This window comes from Lathyrus oleraceus, chromosome 7 (genome assembly GCF_024323335.1).
Source record: "Lathyrus oleraceus cultivar Zhongwan6 chromosome 7, CAAS_Psat_ZW6_1.0, whole genome shotgun sequence".
In the NCBI taxonomy this organism is placed as follows: domain Eukaryota; kingdom Viridiplantae; phylum Streptophyta; class Magnoliopsida; order Fabales; family Fabaceae; genus Lathyrus; species Lathyrus oleraceus.
In genome coordinates this window covers 404,547,727-404,570,082 of record NC_066585.1, presented here as the reverse complement: position 1 = coordinate 404,570,082, position 22,356 = coordinate 404,547,727, and the positions used below count along the sequence as shown (strand labels likewise).

The 22,356-nt window shown below is 40.3% G+C and overlaps 2 protein-coding genes across 2 annotated transcripts in view; both read right to left on the bottom strand.

Moving 5' to 3' along the window:
- The window catches only part of LOC127104041 (uncharacterized), a 32,893-nt gene extending 21,688 nt beyond the window's left edge, over positions 1 to 11,205 (bottom strand). Inside the window, exons 1-5 of the mRNA XM_051041258.1 lie at positions 10,472 to 11,205; positions 10,012 to 10,342; positions 9,001 to 9,948; positions 7,291 to 7,375; positions 5,508 to 6,067 (exon numbers count right to left, since the gene is read on the bottom strand). Of these exons, the coding sequence (XP_050897215.1) occupies positions 5,508 to 6,067; positions 7,291 to 7,375; positions 9,001 to 9,948; positions 10,012 to 10,342; positions 10,472 to 11,205 (2,658 nt within the window). The remainder of the gene's footprint in view (positions 1 to 5,507; positions 6,068 to 7,290; positions 7,376 to 9,000; positions 9,949 to 10,011; positions 10,343 to 10,471) is intronic.
- A 7,027-nt stretch (positions 11,206 to 18,232) lies between these two features.
- LOC127102735 (spliceosome-associated protein 130 A-like) lies at positions 18,233 to 19,354 on the bottom strand. Its single transcript, XM_051040075.1, has one exon. It carries the CDS (start codon positions 19,184 to 19,186, stop codon positions 18,587 to 18,589), a length of 600 nt encoding a protein of 199 aa, XP_050896032.1. The 5' UTR covers positions 19,187 to 19,354; the 3' UTR covers positions 18,233 to 18,586.
- Between the last annotated feature and the right edge of the window lie 3,002 nt (positions 19,355 to 22,356).

The following is a 22,356-nucleotide window of genomic DNA, read 5'->3' as shown; positions in this document are numbered from 1 at the left end:
TTTTGTTTGTTTGTGAGGATACAGTTATAAGTCCCTGTAAGTTGGCATCTGTTTTCCTGTGATCATGATTTGTTTTATCTGTTTGTATGTGAGGATGTAGTTATAAGTCCCTGTAAGTTCGCATCTGCTTTCCTGTGATCATAGTTTGTTTTGTCTGTTTGTATGTGAGGATTCATTGTAAGTCCCTGTAACGTGGCATTGGATTTCCTATGATCATATGTGGAGTTAACCTAAGTCTAGATAGATTGGCAGTTGACTTCCATATTTCATCTTTGTTTTCTTTTGAGGAGATTAGTGTAAGACCATTGAGTGGCTTCTGACATCCTGTTTCTGTTTTAGGAGACTGGTGTAAATCCATCTATTGGTATCCGGTATCCGCCTTTTACTTCTTTGTTTGAGGAGATTAGTGTAAGACCATTGAGTGGCCTCCGATATCCCGTTTTGTTTTAGGAGATTGGTATAAGCCCAGTGATTGGCATCCGACATCCGCTTTTCATTCCTTCTTTCTTGTTTGTTTGTTATTATCCATTGCTTATTCCAAAGGACACACTTGAATCATCTCCCATATGATTTCAAGAAGTGAACCTTCTAAGAAGTTTTACAAACCATCTTCATCCATTCATCTCCATTATGTCCTAAACCTTTTCACACTTTGATTTCAAGCTTGACATAGATATTGTGCAAACATCTTCATGCTTTTCAAACTAAAAACCTGGACCCAAGTCCTTGACTCTTTTTCAAAACTCCATTTCATAATACTTCTTTTGAATCAATCTTAATCATACTTTGACTTCATTTTCATAATCACAATCAATTAACTTCACTCATTCACTTGTTTTGGCTCTGTCCATTGTTAATCTTTTCATGCATTAGCCATAGGTTTCAATTATCATTGTGGTTGATGTAAATCTTGCCTATCCTTAGTGAGTCGACAGTAAGACTTCCGTACTAAAAACAGGGCTAACCCCTCTAGTACGTCGAAGCTATCCTCGCATGGTGGATGTTGTTTCTTGGTCGAGTGTTCTCCCATTGATAATGAAAAGCCTCAGTGCTTGTGTTTAAAACTGAATCCACCAACTTTTGGAAATCTTTTAGCCGAACTACGGCGTTTTGATCCTTACCTTTGATGGAAGGTACGTAGGCAGCGGGTTCATCCGTTCAAACCCAATAAAACTTGTACATTCTTTTCTCATCATCCCAATCATGTTTGCACAATACTTATGTCATAACAAATAACAATTTTTACAACAAGTGTGAAAAGGGCTCCCTAGGAGTACCTAGGACGTGATGGGTGCCTAACACCTTCCCATTGCGTAATTTACCCCTTACCCAGACTCTCTGATCTTTTTATTAGTTTTCTACGTGTAAAACTTCTTAGGCTTTTGTTCGCTTTTTAGCCAGTCCTTTGGATAAATAAAAGTGCGGTGGCGACTCGAAATTTCATTGTATACCTTGCTTATGGTTTAATCGATAGATCATATAGCGACGAATACACCGCTACACATCCATCCCATATACTAAGGAGAATGGGGTTTCCCCTGTTGAAGTGCGGACTGAAGTCCGGTATCCATGCAAAGCAAAGGGTAACATCTCGTGCCAATCCTTATAAGTTGTCACCATCTTTTGCAGGATCTTCTTGATATTTTTATTGGCAGCTTCAACAGCACCGTTCATCTTTGGATGGTATGGAGAAGAATTATGGTGGTCAATCTTGAAACTCTCACATAATTCTGTCATTGTCTTATTGTTCAAGTTTGAACCATTGTCGGTGATGATCTTGCTTGGGATTCCATAGCGGCAGATAATCTCCTTCTTGATAAAGCGAGCAACCACATGACTCGTCACATTGGTATAGGAAGCAGCCTCTACCCATTTAGTAAAGTAATCGATGGCAACCAGGATGAAGTGGTGACCATTGGAAGCCTTAGGCTCTATAGCACCAATCATGTCGATGCCCCGCATTGAGAAAGGCCAAGGCGACGTCAAAATATTCAAAAGTGTTGGCGGCACATGCACCTTATCAGCATAAATTTGGCATTTATGACATTTTCTTGCATAGCTGAAACAATCGGACTCCATGGTCAACCAATAATAGCCAGCTCTCAAAATCTTCTTGGCCATGGCATGTCCATTAGCATGGGTTCCAAAGGATCCTTCATGAATCTCCTTGATTAACGTGTCTGCTTCGTGTCTATCCACGCATCTGAGCAGAACCATGTCATGGTTTCTCTTGTAAAGCACATCATTGCTCAAAAAGAATTTGGATGATAACCTCCTCAGAGTTTTCTTATCCAACAACGTAGCGTCTTCTGGATACTCTTGACTTAGAAGATATCGCTTGATGTCATGAAACCATGGTTTACCATCAATTTCTTCTTCAATCAGCTGACAGTAGGCAGGCTCATCTCTTCGCTCGATTCGAATAAGTGGAGCTTCATTATGGAATTTGACTTGGTACATTGACGCTAATGTTGCCAAAGCGTCAGCCACTTGATTTTCTACTCTTGGGATGTGATGGAAAGTGATATCGTCGAAGTATTCTATCATCTTCACAACATGAGCGCGATACAGGATCAGCTTCGCATCACGGGTCTCCCATTCACCTTTGACCTGATAGATCACTAAGGCTGAATCTCCATACACCTCAAGGATCTTAATTCGGAGATCAATTGCGGCTTCAAGACCAAGGATACAAGCTTCATATTCAACGACATTATTCGTACAATCAAAACACAACCTTGTTGTGAAAGGGGTAAAGCCACCATTTGGATTCATCAAAACAGCTCCCACACCATGACCACTGTAATTGGAAGAACCATTGAACGCGAGCTTCCATCGAGACCCTGGTTCTGGTCCTTCATTTGGGCCTGGGGTCTCACAATCCTTTATCACCATTATATCCTCATCGGGGAAATCAAACTTCAATGGCTGATAGTCTTCAACTGGTTGGTGAGCAAGATACTCTGCTAACACACTTCCCTTGATTGCCTTCTGGGTTACGTACTGGATGTCGTACTCTGACAAAAGCATCTGCCAAAGGGCAAGTCTTCCAGTCAAGGCAGGTTTCTCAAAGATGTACTTTATTGGATCCATTTTCGAGATTAACAAAGTAGTATGGCAAATCATGTACTGCCTCAAACGACGACCGGCCCATGCTAGCGCGCAACAAGTTTTCTCCAAAAGCGAATATCGACTTTCACAATCGGTAAACTTTTTACTCAGATAGTAAATAGCATGTTCTTTCCGACCGGTTTCGTCATGTTTCCCCAGCATGCATCCCATTGACCCTTCAAGCACAATCATATACATGATTAATGGCTTTCCCGGGACAGGTGGAATCAAAATAGGAGGCTCTTGCAAGTATTGATGGATCTTCTCAAAAGCATTTTGACAATCAGAATTCCATTCAACAACTTGGTCGTTTCGAAGCAATTTGAAGATAGGCTCACATGTGGCCGTCATGTGGGAGATAAACCTTGAGATGTAATTCAAACGTCCAAGGAAACCTCTGACTTCTCGCTCGGTGCGTGGAGCAGGCATTTCTTGTATAGCTCGGACCTTGTCAGGGTCCACCTCAATTCCTCGTTGACTAACGATGAAACCAAGCAACTTCCCTGAACGGACACCGAATGTGCATTTTGCAGGGTTTAATCGTAATCTAAACTTTCTGAGGCGTTCAAATAGCTTCTTCAGATGGCTCATATGATCTTCTTCATTCTGAGTTTTGGCGATCATGTTGTCAACATAGACCTCTATCTCCTTGTGCATCATATCATGGAAAAGAGTGACCATAGCTCTTTGGTAAGTTGCCCCAGCATTTTTGAGACCGAAAGGCATTACCTTATAGCAAAAAGTGCCCCATGGGGTAATAAAAGTGGTCTTCTCCATGTCATCTGGAGCCATCTTGATTTGATTGTATCCCGAAAAACCATCCATAAAGGAGAATACAGCAAAACTTGCAGTGTTGTCTACCAGAGTATCAATGTGTGGTAGAGGGAAATCGTCCTTTGGACTAGCTCTGTTCAGATCTCTATAGTCAACACACATCCTTACCTTGCCATCCTTTTTAGGCACAGGTACAATGTTAGCTACCCATTGTGGGTACTTCGCCACTGCGAGAAAACCAGCGTCAAATTGTCGTTTGACTTCTTCACGAATCTTCAGAGCCATATCTGGTCTTGTTCTTCGGAGTTTTTGTTTTACTGGCGGGCATTCTGGCTGAAGCGGGAGCTTGTGCTCAACGATGTCGGTGTCCAAACCTGGCATATCCTGGTATGACCATGCAAATACATCCACATATTCTTGTAGCAGCTCGACTAATCTCTCTTTGACGCCTGCTTCAAGTGTGGTGCCAATTTTGACTTCTTTCTTCTCTTCCTCTGTGCCGAGGTTGATTGTTTCCACCGGTTCTTCATGTGGCTGAAGGGCTTTGGACTCGTGCTCGAGCAGCCTTGCCAGTTCGTCGGGGATGTAACAATCTTCTTCACCCTCCTCTTCCGCTTGGTAGATAGGAGAGTCAAAGTTATGAGAGGTAGTAAAGTCATTGGATTCAACGGGGTTATCATTTATTCTGCATGTTTGAATGATTGATTTCTTTTAGACAAAGTAAAAATAAAAGATGCATAAATGAAAAGTTTTTCTTTTGTTTTTGAAAAGATTGCCATTTTCTTAAGAGAAAGCAAAATAAATGAATTTTAAGAATTTAACAAAATGCCTTTCATTCATTGATAATGATTATTTGAAAATGAAAATGGGCCCTACAACATGATCCATTAGCCTTGGGCAGAGCTAAGGATTTGAAAGGAAAAATACAACAATTATTACTTTGACAAAGGAAAAATTTCGGGGATCTCAACCGCCTTCCAGTTGTTCAAAGTTGTCTCACACCGGTAAACCAAACATGGCTCATCTTCAATTGCATTGACTTGATCTCCATGGATGAATCCTGTGCTGAGGAATACTTCCTGGATGCTTCGGGTGTTGTCCTTTGTAGGGACTCGGGCTCCTTTTGCAGCGGAAGGCACATATCCCAGACCAAAGCGGTCATGCTTCTCACGAATATCAATAAGTTGACCCCAACCTTCAGGGTTTCCTCCTTCGATGCTAGACTTTGCGCTTTTCAGAGAAGCGAAAGATGAACAAGCTTTCCCAACAGGGTCCTTCATTTCCACAAAAGTGGCGTTGGCTATTTCAAGAGCTTGGAAAGAAGTTTCCAAAGCGTCCTCATCAGCCTCGATATATCTGAAGGATGAAAGGTGACTGACCACAAAGTCTTCTTCTCCAGAAATGATGATTAGTTGATTGTCCACCACAAACTTCATTTATTGATGTAAGGTGGAGGTAATTGCCCCTGCAGCATGAATCCAAGGACGTCCCAGCAAGCAGCTATATGCTGGATTAATATCCATGACTTGGAAATTAATCGGGAATACATGAGGGCCAATCAATATGGGCAGTTCCACCTCTCCAATCACGGTTCTCCTGGAACCATCAAAAGCTTTCACTACCAAGGCACTAGGCTTCATAGCTGGTCCTTGATAGGATAACTTGGTGAGTGTTCTCTTTGGCATAACATTCAGAGAAGATCCGGTATCGACCAACACTCTTGCCAAAGTATCATCTTTGCATTTCACCGAGATATGGAGAGCACGGTTGTGATTTTGTCCATCCTCAGGTAATTCTTCTCCACTGAAGCTCAAAGTATTACAAGCTGTGATGTTTGCAACTACTCCATCAAATTGGTCAAATGTTATGCTTTGCGTTACATGAGCTTGAGCAAGCACCTTCAACAAAGCCTCCCTATGGGCTTGGGAGTTCAATAACAAAGATAAAATAGAGATCTTAGACGGTGTTTGATGCAACTGGTCCACAACCTTGTAGTCACTTTTCTTGATCAACTTCAAGAATTCAACAGCATCTTCGGATTGGACCACTTCGGGTTCTTTAGTGGGAGTTGCAACCGTTGATTCCTTATTTGGCCCTTGAGGAGTCACATTGAATTCAGGCGTATAGATTCGACCACTACGGGTCATTCTGCTCATTCCTGCAATATTTGTGACGTCTTCCACTACGCCAAAAAGGTTTTTTAACAGCGCATCTTAGACAGCGCTTTTAAAAGAAAGCGCTGTCTAAGGTTAAAATAAAAATAAAACACGGAAAATGTTCTAAAAAAATAATGAAAGCGCTGTCTAAGGGGGGATCTTAGACAGCGCTTTTAGAAAGCGCTGTCTAAGACCCCCCCTTAGACAGTGCTTTTAGAAAGCGCTTTTAAATATAGACCTTAGTCAGCGCTTTTGAGAAAGCGCTGTTTAAAGTCTTTCAGTTAAAAAAAAAATTAAAACCAAAAGCGCTGTCTAAGGTGGGGGTTTAGAAAGCGCTTTTGGAAAGCGCTGTCTAAGGCTTATCTTAGAAAGCGCTTTCCACAAAAGCGCTGTCTAAGGTCTAATTAAAATTAAATTTCAGACTTCTATTTTCGTTCTCAGTTCTTTTTGTTTTCCCTCCTGCGATTAAACCCCTCCAGCGAACCCCAACAGCGAACGATTTGTCCTTACCGATTGTATATCCTATGTAAGCTTTTTACCGATTCTTCCAACGCTAACTGAATGAGAAATAAAAATTCACACTGAAATTTTACCGATTCTCTCTAGTTTGTACGATTTGTCCTTACCGATTGTATATCCTATGTAAGCTTTTTCACACTGGTCACTCGAGAATGAAGGTTAACAAAGAACATGACGGTCACTCATGAACGGGGGTTATCGAAGCTCGCACCGGTAACTTACTCTTGGCTCCTCTGTTGTACCCTTTTCTCATCTCTCTTGACTGCTTTCTTGCTAGGGTTTAATTTTTTATTTTATTTTTCTCACTAATGATTGTTGGAATCACATCATAAATTGAAACTATGTTACTTTGAATTTTTGATTTTTTAGGGTTTAAGATTTCTAGTAATTGGTGTTGTGGGAGTCACAGTTGGGCTTGTTGACTCAACTTTAGGGTTTATTGTTTAACATATAGAGATGCATGAAATCTGAATCACAACTACTTTATTGTTTGTGTGTATAAATGAAGTGGTGACTTGTCTTGGTTAGAGAACTTGTTGAACAAGTTATAGGAGTAGATGAGTTTTTTTATCTAGTAACTGTTGTCACATATCATCTGAATTGGAATAGTTAGCTAGGCTACTTAATTACTACAAATTAACAATTTTAATCTTGTAACTGTTTTGCGTGTGCATTTGACACCTATCATTTCTTTAACACTAGTTTTCATTTTCAGCGCATACTCTCTCACCTCCGTTTATTTTTTTCTCCGGCTCTTGTCTTGCCGCCATTAGACATTCATATTGTAAGTTTAATCTTTTCGTTCCTTCCTCATTCTACAAATGTTTCACACTTATCATTTCTTTAACACTAGTTTTCATTTTCAGTCCATACTCTCTCATTGTCGTTCATCTTTGTCTCGTGCTCCTATCTCGCCATCATTATACATTCATATTGTAAGTTTAATATATGTTATTTCCTCATATATGAGTAGATGCGTTTTGCAGTCCTCTCTAAATTGTCTAATTTGTTCATATTTGTTATGTTTTGCCTTGTAAGTGAGTCACATTAGATTGAATAAATTGATATGAAATGAGTTCCTTGGAACTAAGTCCTTTCTCTTGACAAAAAATTGTAATTGTTATTACTGATGTATAATGTGAGGATTACTTTATGATAGCAGTATATTTTCCATGAATGAATTAGCTGGGAGAAACACAAAAGTTTTTGTTGTGCATGTAGTCTTAAATAGTATATAGGCACAAAGTTTAGACCACTAATTTCACAGGATATGTTATTATGATTGAGTGCGTTTTTGTCTAACAGTTCTGAAAATGTGTGCTATAATCAAACATGATATATAGTTTTCTGTATCGGACAGGTTTATGGTGTCAGATATGTGTTAGACACCGATACTTTGACTATTTTGGAGTATCGGGGTTTCCTAGAGTTCAAGAGATTTGGTAGATTGCTGATTATATCCTTAAGCTAACATTTCTCTAAAGCCTAAATATACAAATCAAATTGATTTTGTGTGGAATCCATTTATTTTGTGTGAAATGAAAAACACCAACATATAGCTAGTAGGTAGTCTGTTATATGAAAATTGTGAATTTGGTAATCAAGTCAGAGAGCTTTCTAGGAATTATTTTAGAAGTGAAATAGATGAGCTTTTGTTTTGGTTCTAACTTTTAATATATGGATTCTTGGTGAATGCTGATGAATACATATTTGTGCCTTTTATGTTTTTAGGGATTATGACATAAATGAAACTTTGTTCAATATTTTCAGTAGCTGGCACAATATTGAGCTAATTATATCCATATCTATGATAGACTCTATACACTTTATCTAATTTAATAATCTATTTTTCTATTCAACAACTGTCTACAATTATTTCCTATCATGTGTTACATTTTCTATTTTTTTAAAGCCGCATAATACTCTCTAACTATGTACAAAAACAAATTTCTCCATGGAATACAGACAAGCTATATGGAGCATTACCTTCTGCTAAGGTTCCTATTCTGTTGTGAATGATGCACATATTTTTTAGAAAGCGCTTTTTAGAAAAGCTTACATAGGATAAATTTTAATCTAAGGGGGGGCTTAGACAGCGCTTTTTGAAAAGCGCTGTCTAAGGTATACCTAAAAAAATTAAAATAGGAGGGTCTTAGAAAGCGCTTTTGGCCAAAGCGCTGTCTAAGGGGGTGGGGCTTAGACAGCGCTTTTCAAAAGCGCTGTCTAAGGTATACCTAAAAAATTTAAAATAAGAGTGTCTTATAAAGCGCTTTTGGCCAAAGCGCTGTCTAAGGGGGGGGTGGGCTTAGACAGCGCTTTTAAGATTTAAAAAAGCGTTGTCTAAACCTTTAGCAGCGGAGGTTTAGACAGCGCTTTAAAGCGCTGTCTAAGGCTAAAAAAAGCGCTGTCTAAGGTCTTGTTTGTTGTAGTGTTCACTTACAGCTTCTGTCACCTCAGCGTCTGAACTTCCTTCAACAACCTTATCCACAACAGTAATCTCATATTTCCAAGGCACAACCTTGGTGCTCTCGTAGGGAAAAGGCGTGGGCATACATATCTCGAAAGGCGATGGCTTACTGTTCACCGGGACCACTCCACCACTATAATATGGGATTTCGACTGGTTCAGGTAAATTGAAACAAGGTTCAATCACCAACACATCCTCGTTCTTCACAGCACTGGATATTTGAAGCATTCCTTCATCCATCAAGCCTTGAATATTGTCTCGCACCATCTGAAACCCTTTTGGATGTGTGGCACACTCTTCACAATTTTCATGATTTACATTAATCAGGCCAGCTTCCACCAATCGGGCATGGAATGCCACCAAAGGAGTCTTCACATCATCCACCTTATCAACCGTAACACCAGCAAAGGCATCTTCAATGGCATTTACCGCGGGATCTCCATGGGGAGGAAGAGGATTGTTCTTCACATTCGGCCCCATGTCCTTAAAAGACAAGATCTTGCTCTCAATCAATTCCCGAACCCTATGCTTTAGAGCGTAACAACCCTCTAGGTCATGCCCGGGGCCCCCTTCATGAAAAGGACAGTGTGCATTAGGGTTGTACCATGGAGGAAGACGGTCAGGTGGAGGTCCCATAGGTCTGGGAACCACCAACCCCTTTTGCAATAGGGAGGGATACAACTCAGTGTACGACATTGGAATTGGATTGAAGGTCACCTTCTCCCCTTGCCTCTTATTTTGGTTTTGAGCATTCTGCCTCGGCGCTTGAGCTCTCGGTTGTTGATAAACAGGAGTTGTTGGTGCTTGTTGATAAGCTGGCGGAGCCGCAACACGTTGTTGAACTGGAGCTGGTCGATAGACTGGAGGCGCTTGATAAGCCTGAGCAGGCTGTTGATTGAACGCAGGCGTCACAACAGCTACCTATGGTTGCAGAGCATACTGGACAGGATACATGGATTGTTGATAGGGAATTGGTTGTTGAACATATTGCTGAGGTGGATATTGTTGTGGTCTCCTTCTTGGAGGAGCTCTTCCTTGGCCAGCAGTCACAGCATTTGTTTCCCCTTCCTTCTTTCTAGGAAACCCTCCAGAGAACTTCTTTGGATTAGCATTTGAAGTTCCAGCTACAACCGCCAGTTTTCCATTCCTTACACCATATTCAACACGAGCTCCCATAGCAACAAGCTCGGAGAATCCCAAAGAAGCACTTCCAACCATCTTCTCGTAGAACTGGGGTTGGACAGTGTCGATAAATAGTTCAGCCAATTCCTTCTCAGCAAGAGGTGGTTTAACCTGAGAAGCCAGTTCCCTCCATCTTTGAGCGTATTCTTTAAAGGACTCTTTGTCATGCTAGAACATGCTCTACAACTGTCTTCTGTCAGGCGCCATGTCCATGTTGTATTTGTAATGTTTTATGAACGCATCTGACAGGTCTTGGAAACACCTGATCCTGTTCTGATCCAAACTTAGGTACCATTTGGAAGGAGCCCCACTCAAGTTGTCTTGAAAGCAGTGGATCATCAGCTTTTCGTCCTCCATGTGTGCAGCCATTTTTCGGTAATACATGATGAGATGGCTCTTTGGACAAGTATGCCCCTTGTATTTGTCAAAATCTGGAGTTTTGAATTTGGCTAGAATCACCAACCCGGACACCAGGCACATTTCTTTGGCAGCAGATCCAAAGAAGTGGTCTCCTTCTAGATCTCGAAACTTCTTCTCAAGGAGCTGCATGTTCTCCTTTACCTCCCTGAAGTCCTCAAACCTTACTTCGTCACCAGCAACAATTGAGTCAACAGTCTGATACATGTGGTTTTGATCTTCATAATGAGGAATATGCCTAGCATAGGCAGCTGGTGGAACCACAGTATGGATGACTGGACGTGCGTCAGTGTAAACCGGTAATGGCACAGCTTGTTGGACAGATTGCCCCATTTCGTGCACCACCTCCGCTCGGGGGACGAAGTCATAAGGTAGCCCATATGGAGGAAGGGTTGAGGGTAACGTCCTCTGAGGTGGGACTTCTACTGCTGGGCCCGTGGTCTCTGAAATCACGGTCGCTTGTGGAATCTCAAACCTGAAGGTTAAAGCTTGCAGCATCTCTCGCATCTGGGACACGCCTCCTTTGATTTCTTCTAGTTCAGCTCTAACTCGGGCGCTCTCTTGTTCTTGTTCATCCATTCTCTGTCTTGCTCTGGCGCGAGTATTATACTGGTGTTGAAAATTCAGCGTGAAGCTGGTGGAAGAAAGGGCGGAGTGAGACTCTTTTTTGAAAATGTATGAATGCATGTATGGATGCATTTGTTTGCAAAACTCTTAGTTATCTTTATTATTCATTTCAGCAATGTTAGAATATAAGAACGACATGTAATAATTGAGACCCAAAATGACAACTTCCATTAATCAAAATCAAATTCGAATACAAAAGGATTTAACTTCAAGTACACATGATTCGAATACAAAAAGATTTAAACACCAACAATTCAAATTCAAGTACGAGTAAACTTAAGTTCTGTCTCGGCTCTTATGATCGTAGCCAAATCTGTGGTGAGCTCATTCATCATTTTCTTGATAAACTTGACGAAATTGAAAACTTGAGGAGGTGTGTTTTCTGGACACATACACCAATCCGCTTCCTGGAGTTTTTCTGGGAGCTCCAACATATTGTGGTTAACAAACCTAGCTAAGTTGCGGAACTTGCCATTCCACTCAACATAGAGCTCTTGGAGTTTCTGGATGACCTTTTGATCTTCATCTAAGGTTGCTCTAGCCTCTCTATACAACCTTTTCCAGTACACACAATCATTCTTTAGGAGTAAGTAGGCTGCATCACCTTCTTGGCTCTCCAAAACTGCAAACCTCATAGTAGCTTCTTCCAACTGGTACCTGAGATGGTGACAGTTTCTTTCAGCTTCTTCCTTTTGGAGGATCTCGCGAGACAACTTTTCCTCGCATTTCTTCAGAGCGTCTCTCAAGTCACGAATCTGTGCCTCAAAGTCGAGCTTAATTTCTTTTTTATCCATAAGAGATTTATCCAACATTCTCCCTAACTCACAGATCCTAGCTCTTCCTTCCTGGTTCGGATCACTGATGTGGAACCCAATAGGATATGATCAAGATCATCTTTCTGGTCTTCCAATAACCTGGCTCTCTTGTTGCTATCCTCCAGTTCTTGGGCTTTTCCCTTACGTTCCTCTTTCAAAATCTGATTTTCCAGGATAACTCGGTTCATCTGAATTCATAATTCAGTATTTTCCAATTCGAGCTCCTTAACCTTAGTAGCGAGTTTCTCCATGTCCTCGGGGAGTATGGGCTTGGGATCAGGAGTTTTAGGAAAAGCTGGAGCCTTTAAGATAAAGGGCAACTGGATTTCCTCAACTCTTTTTTTCACCCATTGAGTGTGAGGTTCTTTGGCGAGAATGTTTCTTTTTCCAAACTCTTTACCCTTTCTTACAACCTTTAACCAAGCCTTTCGTACTGCTCTTACATCAGGATTGCTTGCTTGGATGTCAGAGAGCACAAATGGCTATAAGTCATTTGCGTCAGGAGGACCATCCATGGAGTAACCGTGTTGTAATCGAGATAACATAGGGTTATAGTTGATGCAACCCTTGGTACCCAACAACGGTACATTAGGAAATTCCCCACAGCTGACTATAATGTCTGGGGTTTCCCACTCTCGGATATACCATCTGATGGAACTTGCGGTGAGAGAAGCTAATTTCTGAGGAGACTTAAGTTCTTTTGCCACAAAAGGACCTTCTTCGGGCATGTGTTGCATGAACCAAGTGTAAAGCAACGGAGCACAACACAACAAAGTTCCACCCCTCTTTTCATGTCGAGCGTGAAGGGCATAGTAAATGTCAGCTAAGAGAAATGGTACTGGGTTGCTAGAGAGAAAGACTTCTATGGCCACTTGATCCACAAATTTTTCAACATTAGGGAAGAGCACAATCCCATGGATCAATAAAGCCAACACAGCATAGAATGCATTCCAATTTCCACTTTTCTTGAAATTTAGAGCTAAATCCTCCAAAAACATCGCGGCAAAACCTTTGCAACCCCCTTTTTCAACCATATTGTCTCGAACAGTCGGGACATTGATACTTAGGGCTGAAGCTATCTTCTTTGGACCCATATCTTCTTCGAGCTTTGGAAATGGATTAAAATCTTTTAATTTGAGACCCACAATTCTCTCAACTTCTTCCAAAGTAGGAGCTAGCTGGAAATCAGTGAATGTGAAACAACGCAGAGGTGGATCATAATATTGTGCCAGAGAGCCGATAATTCCATATTCAACTTTCTTATTTAGAAGGCTCAAAATTTTCCCATAGTTTTTTCCGAACTCATCACGTCTGCTGAGAGACAAATCAGAGATCAAACCCTTCAGACTGTCCAACTTAGGTTCCTTGTACTTAAGCGTGAAAGTGTGTCTTATTGAAGTTGTCATTTTCAAGTTCTCAATTCCTGAAACAAATAAGAGACAACTAAGAGCTTACTTTTTTATGATGTTGATGCAATGTATGAATGTAATGCATTTTTTTTGTATAGGTTCAATAGGCTTAAGGCATGGATAAGTCTGATTGCTTTGTATAGAACATGGTTCTCACCAGGTATGGTCTAAGTTTTTTTTTTTTTTTTAAAAAGGTTCCTAGAGTCATGGATCCATTAGACTGTTTGCTACCTGCGGCAACTTACTTGTCGGGCATCAACTCCATCTAAAGAATCTACTCTAAGTGAGGTTCTCGCATCGATCCAACGAGAAATACATCTCGCAGACCCACACTACGCAACTATCTTTCCTAGTTGGGCAAAGAACTAAGGTTCTACAAATGGTTCTCAGAGTCATGGATCCTAAAGAAAACATTGAAGCTTACGACAACTTACTTACCGAGCGACAACATCCTCTCAAGAATCTACTCTAAGTAAGGTTCTCGTACCGACCCAACGAGAAATACATCTCGCGGACCCGCACTACTCAACCTCGTCCTATCTTATGTTTTTACTCGAGACTCGGGTAAAAAGTCTTTCCCACAAGGTTTGCAATCAGAGTACCCAAGTACCAAACCATAATCGAACCAATACAACAGATTCATATCAATATGACAATAGAGATAGTAAAACCAATAAAGAAAAGCCACATAGGTAAACAAACAAAGGCACACAAACGACCTAACTAGGCTTGACTCACTTAGGAATGTTCCTACTCCCCAGCAGAGTCGCCATCTGTCGCACCTCGAAAAAAATGGGGATACGACTTTAAAGCGAAGCGCGATCGCACGTTCGCAATGATGGACTGAACAGAGTCACCACCGAACTTTATTTATTCCTAAAAAGGAAAGGGGAAATATCGATAAAACCCAAGACAAAACGACAATGATTATGGTCATCGCAACCAAATCGGGGTTCGGGAGTCAATTACGCAAGGGGAAGGTATTAGCACCCCTCACGTCCGTTGTACTCAACGGGAACCATTAGGTTAGTTGTGTGCGTTTGTGATAGTTGAAATATTAGGCTTTTCGAATTATTAGGTGGGAAAGAAAGAAAGGAAAAGAGGAGAATGTTTTTGGATTTTTGACGAAGGACTAAACCTAAGTTTTTTATTAGTGGGCCTGACAAGATTTACAAATTCCTGCTCCTACATATCTCAAAAGAGAAATCAAGGCTTACGTAGTTCTGGGGTAGAAAAATGTTTGTTTGTTGGTCGATTTTAGCGAAAGCTACTTTGTGTCAAATCGACGAAAACATTGTTGGACTACCCAAAACAGGTGGAGAAACATTGCCTTGCATTGTTTTGAAACAAAGTACCTTTAGTTTGTGAAAAGGTTTAAGAAATCAATCGCACGGCGGCGAGGAAAAATATTGATTGGTTTGATGTGTTTTGAATAATGGCGAGAACTTGGATGAGCGAGATATACATCTCGAATCCTAGCCTCAGGAGTGCACGGTATACACCATGTTCCATTTCCATCTTTATTGAAAAAGTATTAAGGTAGGAATTAGGTATTTTGAAGTTTGAAAGACGAGTACTTGTGACTTACAAGCTCTTACAGCTTGGGTCTAATACTCGGGACTACGTCTGGACATTCCACCCAGGTAGTCTGTTTCTTTCCAATATTACTAAGAAAAATGATTCGAATATTTACGAATGTTTTGGAGGGAAGACGAATATTTATGGCTTGCAAGCTCTTACAGCTTGAGCCTAATATTCGGGATTACGACTGGATATTCCCTCCAGGTAATCTTTTTCTTCCAACTTTATTAAGAAGATGGTTTGAGATATTTACAGGTGTTTTGGAGAGAAGACGAATATTTATGGCTTGCAAGCTCTTACAGCTTGAGCCTAATATTCGGGATTATGATTGGATATTCCCTCCAGGATAATCTTTTTCTTCACGTTTTATTTAGAAAATGACTTGAATATTAGAGTGTTAAAGAGAAGACGAATATTAACGGCTTGCAAGCTCTTACAGCTTGAGCCTAATATTCGGGATTATAACTGGATATTCCTTCCAGGATAATCTTTTTCTTCACGTTTTAGAAAAGATTTTGAATATTGGATTAAAATAATCAAAGTACATTAAAATCGATATTTAACAATTAAAATAAAATTAAAGAGTAAACATTAGGAGGGGATTAAAACAAAAATGTGAAATAGAAATTAAAGTTTTGCAAAAATCAAATATGGCACATATGGGAATTGAACCCAAGACCAAGGGCTTGCCAAAGCATCCCTTCACCAACTCCACCAAACAAGCATCCTTGTCATATAGCCTCAAGCGCTAATACATAACATAAAAAATGGATCAAGCTTTAAATAAAACACAAAGTTAAAACAGTAGCAAGTCCTTTTAAACAGATTCATTTTAATGCACACCTGCTACAAGAAACAAATGGATTTAACCTTCTGCGAAAAAAATAAAAAAAATGTTCCTTCCATGGACTGTGAACCATACATCATCTCTCATGCAATGCAACTATGTCCGAACAACAACAATCAACAAAAAAATAACCGGAACTCAAACTCCTTTCATTTTCGATATATTTCTTTCCTAAGCAAGTCAGCTATGAACGCACCTGATGTCGAGTGACGATGTTATGTGATGTCGATACTAGATTCTTGGACCGCGTCGAAAATGATTATACCGTGGTGGCGGTTATAGTGACGTCCCTGTTGTTGCAGTTTGTTATCTTTTCGAGCACCAAAGCCTTCAACGAGTGAGATGAACGGCAACTCCAATTTTTGTATTGCTGTTACCTAACCACAAACTAGCGGATCCATGTCATCGAAGAGGTCGTAACGTTGCAGAAGATTACGGTGGTAATGGTGGTTATGTTTGGATATAATGAGAGCCAAGGTGGAAGATGCGATGGTTGTTGGGAAAATGAGATTTGGGGTGGGTGGTTCAAAGGTAGGATTTTATTTGTGTGAACAGTCAGCTCTTTGTGTTCTTGCAGAATTCTCTCTTCCTTGTTAGTGATCAGTGGCGGTTACTCTAAGGAATTAGGGTTTTTCGGCTCTCTCCCTTCTTATGAACAATGGCCTCACTTATATATCTCTCATCTCCTCTGCTCTGTTTCCTGCTATGTAGTGGAGGTACGGAGGATGCTGTGTAGTGGAGAGGTTTTTTTTTGTCCTCACTCCAGCTTGGTGGTCCCTCTCCCAATCCTCTTCATTTTGAAAACGTTACTGTTGGTAAGAAAGGTTTCACCACTGTAAACTCATTTGAATGAAATATGTGCTTTCACTTTTTTTGAATTGAACTGATTTCATGTGGTGTTATTGTGGCAGCTTGACGCGGTTTTGGTCTTGGCATGTCTTTCACATGACATTGGTGCGATTCGTTCGGGGGGCAAAATGTTACGGCAGTGGCTTTATTGTGATATTTGATTTCAATCTGGTCTAGGAATCCCAAGGAATACAAATGATAAGCTTTGCTTGTACCAATATCTCCAAGGTTATTGCAACATTTGATCTTACTTCGTCTACTTTATGTGAGAAGCCGACGTGAAAATATGAGCTGGAGCAAATAATCATAAACAAGCACGGTTTGGTCATGGGGATGATTTGGCATATATTATCTATACAGGTGAATATGAGTTCATTTGAATTTTCTCCCCAGTAGTAGCCTTCCCTTTTGAATCATCATGATAGACAACCAACACAGCTATCAATTCTTTTAATGCAGAAAGGTTTGAACTTGAAAGCAACATAACCGTGTTTGCATCCTGCAGGAAATGCAACATGGTTTCTGCAATTTCCTCATCTCATATAGCAACTGTTCTTTAGTCATGTAAGAGATTAACCAGCATCGGTGATTCCATGCACGATAATTCATTTTTGATCTCTATGATTCCAAGCTTGTTCACTTTTGGCCAAGTATGATAGCTTAAGTTCATCTACAAACATTGAGACCTGCTTCTTCTTGGACACTAATAACTTTCTGCAATTCCAAGTAGTCATGAAATCACAGCTTAGCAGCAGAAGGGACCTTATAACATTCATTTTGGCTCCACTTTGCCTGGTCCAGTTGGACTTAACTACACAAGTGAAATAGCTATCAAGAAATAGTAGTCGTGGAACAATCCATTTTGAATTCTCATCTGCTAAACACACTGTTTTAGCAAGCATCTGAAAACACTACTTCCAATAAATTTAAAAGCAGACACACCATCTCCTTTGCCAAGCTCTTTGGTCATCAACGTCAGTATTCAACTTGATGCAGAGATTTTTCAGGTGCAAAAGATCATCACTAAAACCCACTTCAACAGTCCCCGGAACAGGAGGAAAGTACCCGTCTTTAAAAGTTTTAGCAGCCGAGCTAACAGATGAGCGAATGCTCTAGTTAACTGTTGCAGTTTCCACAAAACATGGTGGCCCGCTCACATTTACTGGAACTGGAATCTTCATATCGTCCAGGAGACTTTCGTCGGGATTTAAGTTACCACTGCGTAGGTGATAGTGCTTACGGTGAAATGATGCTCCAGATATGGAATCATTATCCTTCTCCCTGGAAGAGGCTTGTCTAGTAGTGATACTGACAAGCATCTTAGAGAATTTATCAGGAAGCTTTTCCATAAGAATTTCTACAATTTGCGAGGCATGAACCAAAATATGTGGATCTTTCCATGCTAGAACACCAGCTAAGAAACTTGATATATTTGTCACACTTAACAAAGACTGGATCATCTCATACCCACTCTTGGCATCGAAATTGACCTTATGCATCAGAACAATTCCAGGATGAGTGGCATCAAGAAGCTGACAGTGAACAACACCAGAACAAGCCTTTTCGACTTTGGAGAGATTGAGTTGAAGAAGTGAATTGATCCAAGAGAGAATCTCAAATCTACCGACGAAGTACTCGGCGTCCATTATTCCGATATTGGTAGCCATTTCCTTCTTCTCTGATTCACTTCATTTTTTTTAGTTCTGATTTTTTTCTCAGCTTCCTGTTGACGGCAAAAGAAATTAATATGAGATGTATCAGTTTTGCTTGTTACTGCATGTGATATATGATCATTGAATTGATGACTGTCGGTATCCTGTTCTTGGCTCATATCAGGAATTTGAAACGCATATTTGTTTGATTCTGCTCTGTGAAAGTTGAATTTGAATTATGAGCAATATCTTCAAGAGTTGCTTCAGAATTTCTCGAGGGTTCCTGTCCAATTCATCCGCAATTTTTCGCTGCAAATCCATTGGCAATGTTGGGTATTGCTTACATAGGTCCCTATCAATAACATCCTTAACTGGAAAATAGGCAGATCTATACGCCATGTGGTCTCTTCCGCACAAAGGTGGATTATCTTGCCTCATATGTATCTCCAAATGAGAAAAGAAATCAACATCATCTCGTGAAGTAAAAGCATGTAATGCCCCAATACTTCCCATAACAGTTCCATATAAAATACACTCTCCGCCACCTGGTATAAGAGAGGCCTTTTGCAGGCATGAGATCACATCGCCAACATGAAATTGTACAATTTCTTCCACCTTATTGGGAGCTCCAATCAACTTACCCTGCTCCCACTTGATCCTCCCGCTAGTAGGATCTTCTTCTATCTCATCAGATACGTCTTGCGACAACCGCACGAAATAGATATTTCCAAACTTTTCCGCACCAGCCATGGTGTCAAAATCTATGTGGTATGATGCCATAGGCCATCTCGAAACACAATCATCAGCGAATATGTAAAGTTGGTTTTCATCCCGTCTATACTTGCAGTAATGAAAAGACTCTTGGATGTCACCAACATAAATTCGATCGCAGTAGGTTTGAATAGAGACAAATGTGTTGGGGAATCTCACATAATGGTATGGACATAATAATGGATACTTGTGAAGCTGCAGATAGAAAGCCTTCACAGGATTCTGCTCCGACGAGTGTTCAAATCGAAGACGATTTTCGAGCTAGACTTTATATTTCCAGCAGTAGGTCTAATATTCCTGCAGTTGGTGTCGTTGACCTTCCTGTTCTGGAAGATGCTTTTTCTCCTTTGTTCATGCCATCTTATTACATCGAAACTTGGTGAATTTACGCAAAACTCGTTGCATTTGATGCTGCAGGAGGATATGCTGAGTTATTGTATCTGACACAATGGACGGGAAACTCTGAGCAGCCAATGGTGACACCGCATTTTCAACTGTTAGCCATTCGAAGTGGGGAATCCATAACAGAAACGAAGCTGACAGTTGCGCCAACCAATCATCCAGTCACCGTAGTCATTACAGGTAAATCAAACTCGCTGCATGAGTGTTAACTTGGAAAATGCCAAAACATTTCCAACGAAACAGCATTGACCGACACCGGTAACATCATCTTGGATATATGAAAGCCAAGACAAATAGCCAATCGGTAACACGACCTTCCCAAATATCGCATCATATTTCATTCAACTGGCTAACATCTTTCAAAGAGAAAACCAACAGAAATCATTTGGACAAAGGCCTTGCATCGTCATCATCGCGGATGCCCTTTCTAGATAGGTTCAACAAAAGGATATAGTAGTGGAGGAAAACATTGTGATAAATTGAGTCCGTATTGTTGAATAGCTTTGAGTTGGTGTGTGGATATATGTTGATTTGAGAAGCCACCACTACTGTTGCGAGGCGAATTCTGCATAGAGCCGGGGACTATAGCAGCGGTGTTAATTTCTACTTCCCAACAAAACCAACCTTCATTCACCGTAGATTTGTTGTTCTCTAAACTGTCTCCAAGCAATTAAGAAGAACGGTGACAGAGGCTTCAAGATGGGCAACACACTGTTTGCATTCACTTGGACGGTGATTTATAATGGTGCACAATAGTTGACAGCGAGCAACAAATAGATTAATTGTGAACTGGTGATCTACATGACAGAAATTCACTCCATCTTCTGAATGAGAATTTGGCTCTTCCAAGACCATAAATGAATCTGAAAGACGAGAAGCTTTAGAAATTCTATGCTGATGGAAATTCTGAAAGAGTGCAGCAGGGATATGTAACATGTGACCCACATGACACACATCCATTGAGCAAAGACCATTTTTGCTCCTTGATCACCATAAGTAACTAGTGATTTTGCCGACAAAACAAGAAAGATGAATGTAAGCTGCACTGATCGTACAGAAAAGTAGCAAAGATTTTCGGCTTAAGAAATTCCCAGGAAGCATTGGGATGAAACATGAGAGATTCTGAATTTGGAGTGGACTGCGTCTGTATAAACATACTCCTCTTTTGGGGTGCAGCCGTGTGTGCAGAACATGTTGTGATGTATAAATTCTGAAACTCGGCAATGGATTTTACGGTAGTATGAGTAAGTCCTTTAAACTGAATTCTTCTTGGTCGATCCCCAACCTCAGATGTTCCATCCAACTCCATTATACGTCCTTTTATTAATTCAAATAACGCTTCGACCTTGTCAGCAGTGGATATGTAAGTGTTATTCTTTTAATTTTGGATGCTCCTTCTTCATCACTACTGCTACCATTATCAGCAACTCCGTACATGGATTTCTTAAATTTTTCTTCGGCTTTAGCCTGCTCATTAGCAGATGAACTGGCAAGCTGTTTGTTAAGGCTTCCTAGACCCATCGATGAATTACCTGCTGGCATGAAGGCCTTAACCAACCTACCTTCCCTCACTTCAACAATATTACCCCTTCCTTTAATTGAGCCTAAATACACACCAGTATGATCTACAATAATGGATGGAACTGTTCCAGCATTGGTCTTCATGTATGGTGTCACTTCTGCAGTAAGCTCCCATTGAGGTGGCAGTTTGATTTCTATCATGCCTTTCAATCTTTTCTTCATCATTCTCACGGCGGGTAGTAGTTCTCATTGCGAGTGTCAGGCGACTGAACAACATTCTGAAAAGGTAGACCTGAAGAAGGATTACATGGAGCCAAGCCATCATCCTCTAACTGCTTAGAATTTCTCCTATCCTTGAAAAGGTCTCTCATAGCAATCTCATAAAGGGCCTTGTTGTGTGGGGCGAGACCATTCCATAGTTTGCAAATATAGAACATGTAAATCATTGTAGCAAGTTGCATGTGAACCCCCTCCGAAGATGAGCAAGTATCGCTCCACATGTACAGCAGCAGCATGATCAGACCTTGGGGAAGGAGGCACTCCAACAGCATCAATTTCGTCCCAAATCATAGTTTCCAAGTCCAAGATATGCATGTCATTCAAGAGAGTCCTTTTTGCATCTTAGAAACTTCATGTATTCATGTGATGGGATGTTTTTTTTTTAATATAAGTTATTCATATGCCATGTACATGGATGATTATGATTGAATGAATGAACGAAGTAATCGAACTATGAATGAGTATGTGGAAATTCTTGAATATGAATGGAATTTTTTTTCAATGTGAATGAAGAAAATATGAATGTAAATTTTGAATGTGAAAAACGTAAAAAAATATGAAATAGTAAACATGAACATGAATGAAGGATATGAAGGTGAATGAAGAAAGAATGCAAACGAGTGATTGATGGGGAAAAATTTTCAAGGCCAAAATCGGGGTATGACACTAATCCTAAGCAAAAATTTAAAAATTAAGAGTTGAAAAGATCTGACCAATGGGATGCAATCCAATAGACAAGAATGTCATATAGAAATCCATTTTTCCTTTGGACTTTAAATCAAGCAATATCAATAAGCAAGTAGCAAAATGGATAGCAAGGCATCAAATAAAGATAGCCACATCCAAGCTAGCAACTTCACAGTCTTGTTCATAATCTTCCCATGTATCAGATTACCTACTCCTTGATTGGCTCAGAATAAGGCATTAGACACAGGTTCAAAGTAACATTTGCATCATAACCATGTAGCAGATGAATT

What these genes read in the sequence shown, in the direction of transcription:
- LOC127102735 (XM_051040075.1), bottom strand. Translation starts at nt 19,186, where the DNA reads ATGGCATCATACCACATAGATTTTGACACCATGGCTGGTGCGGAAAAG.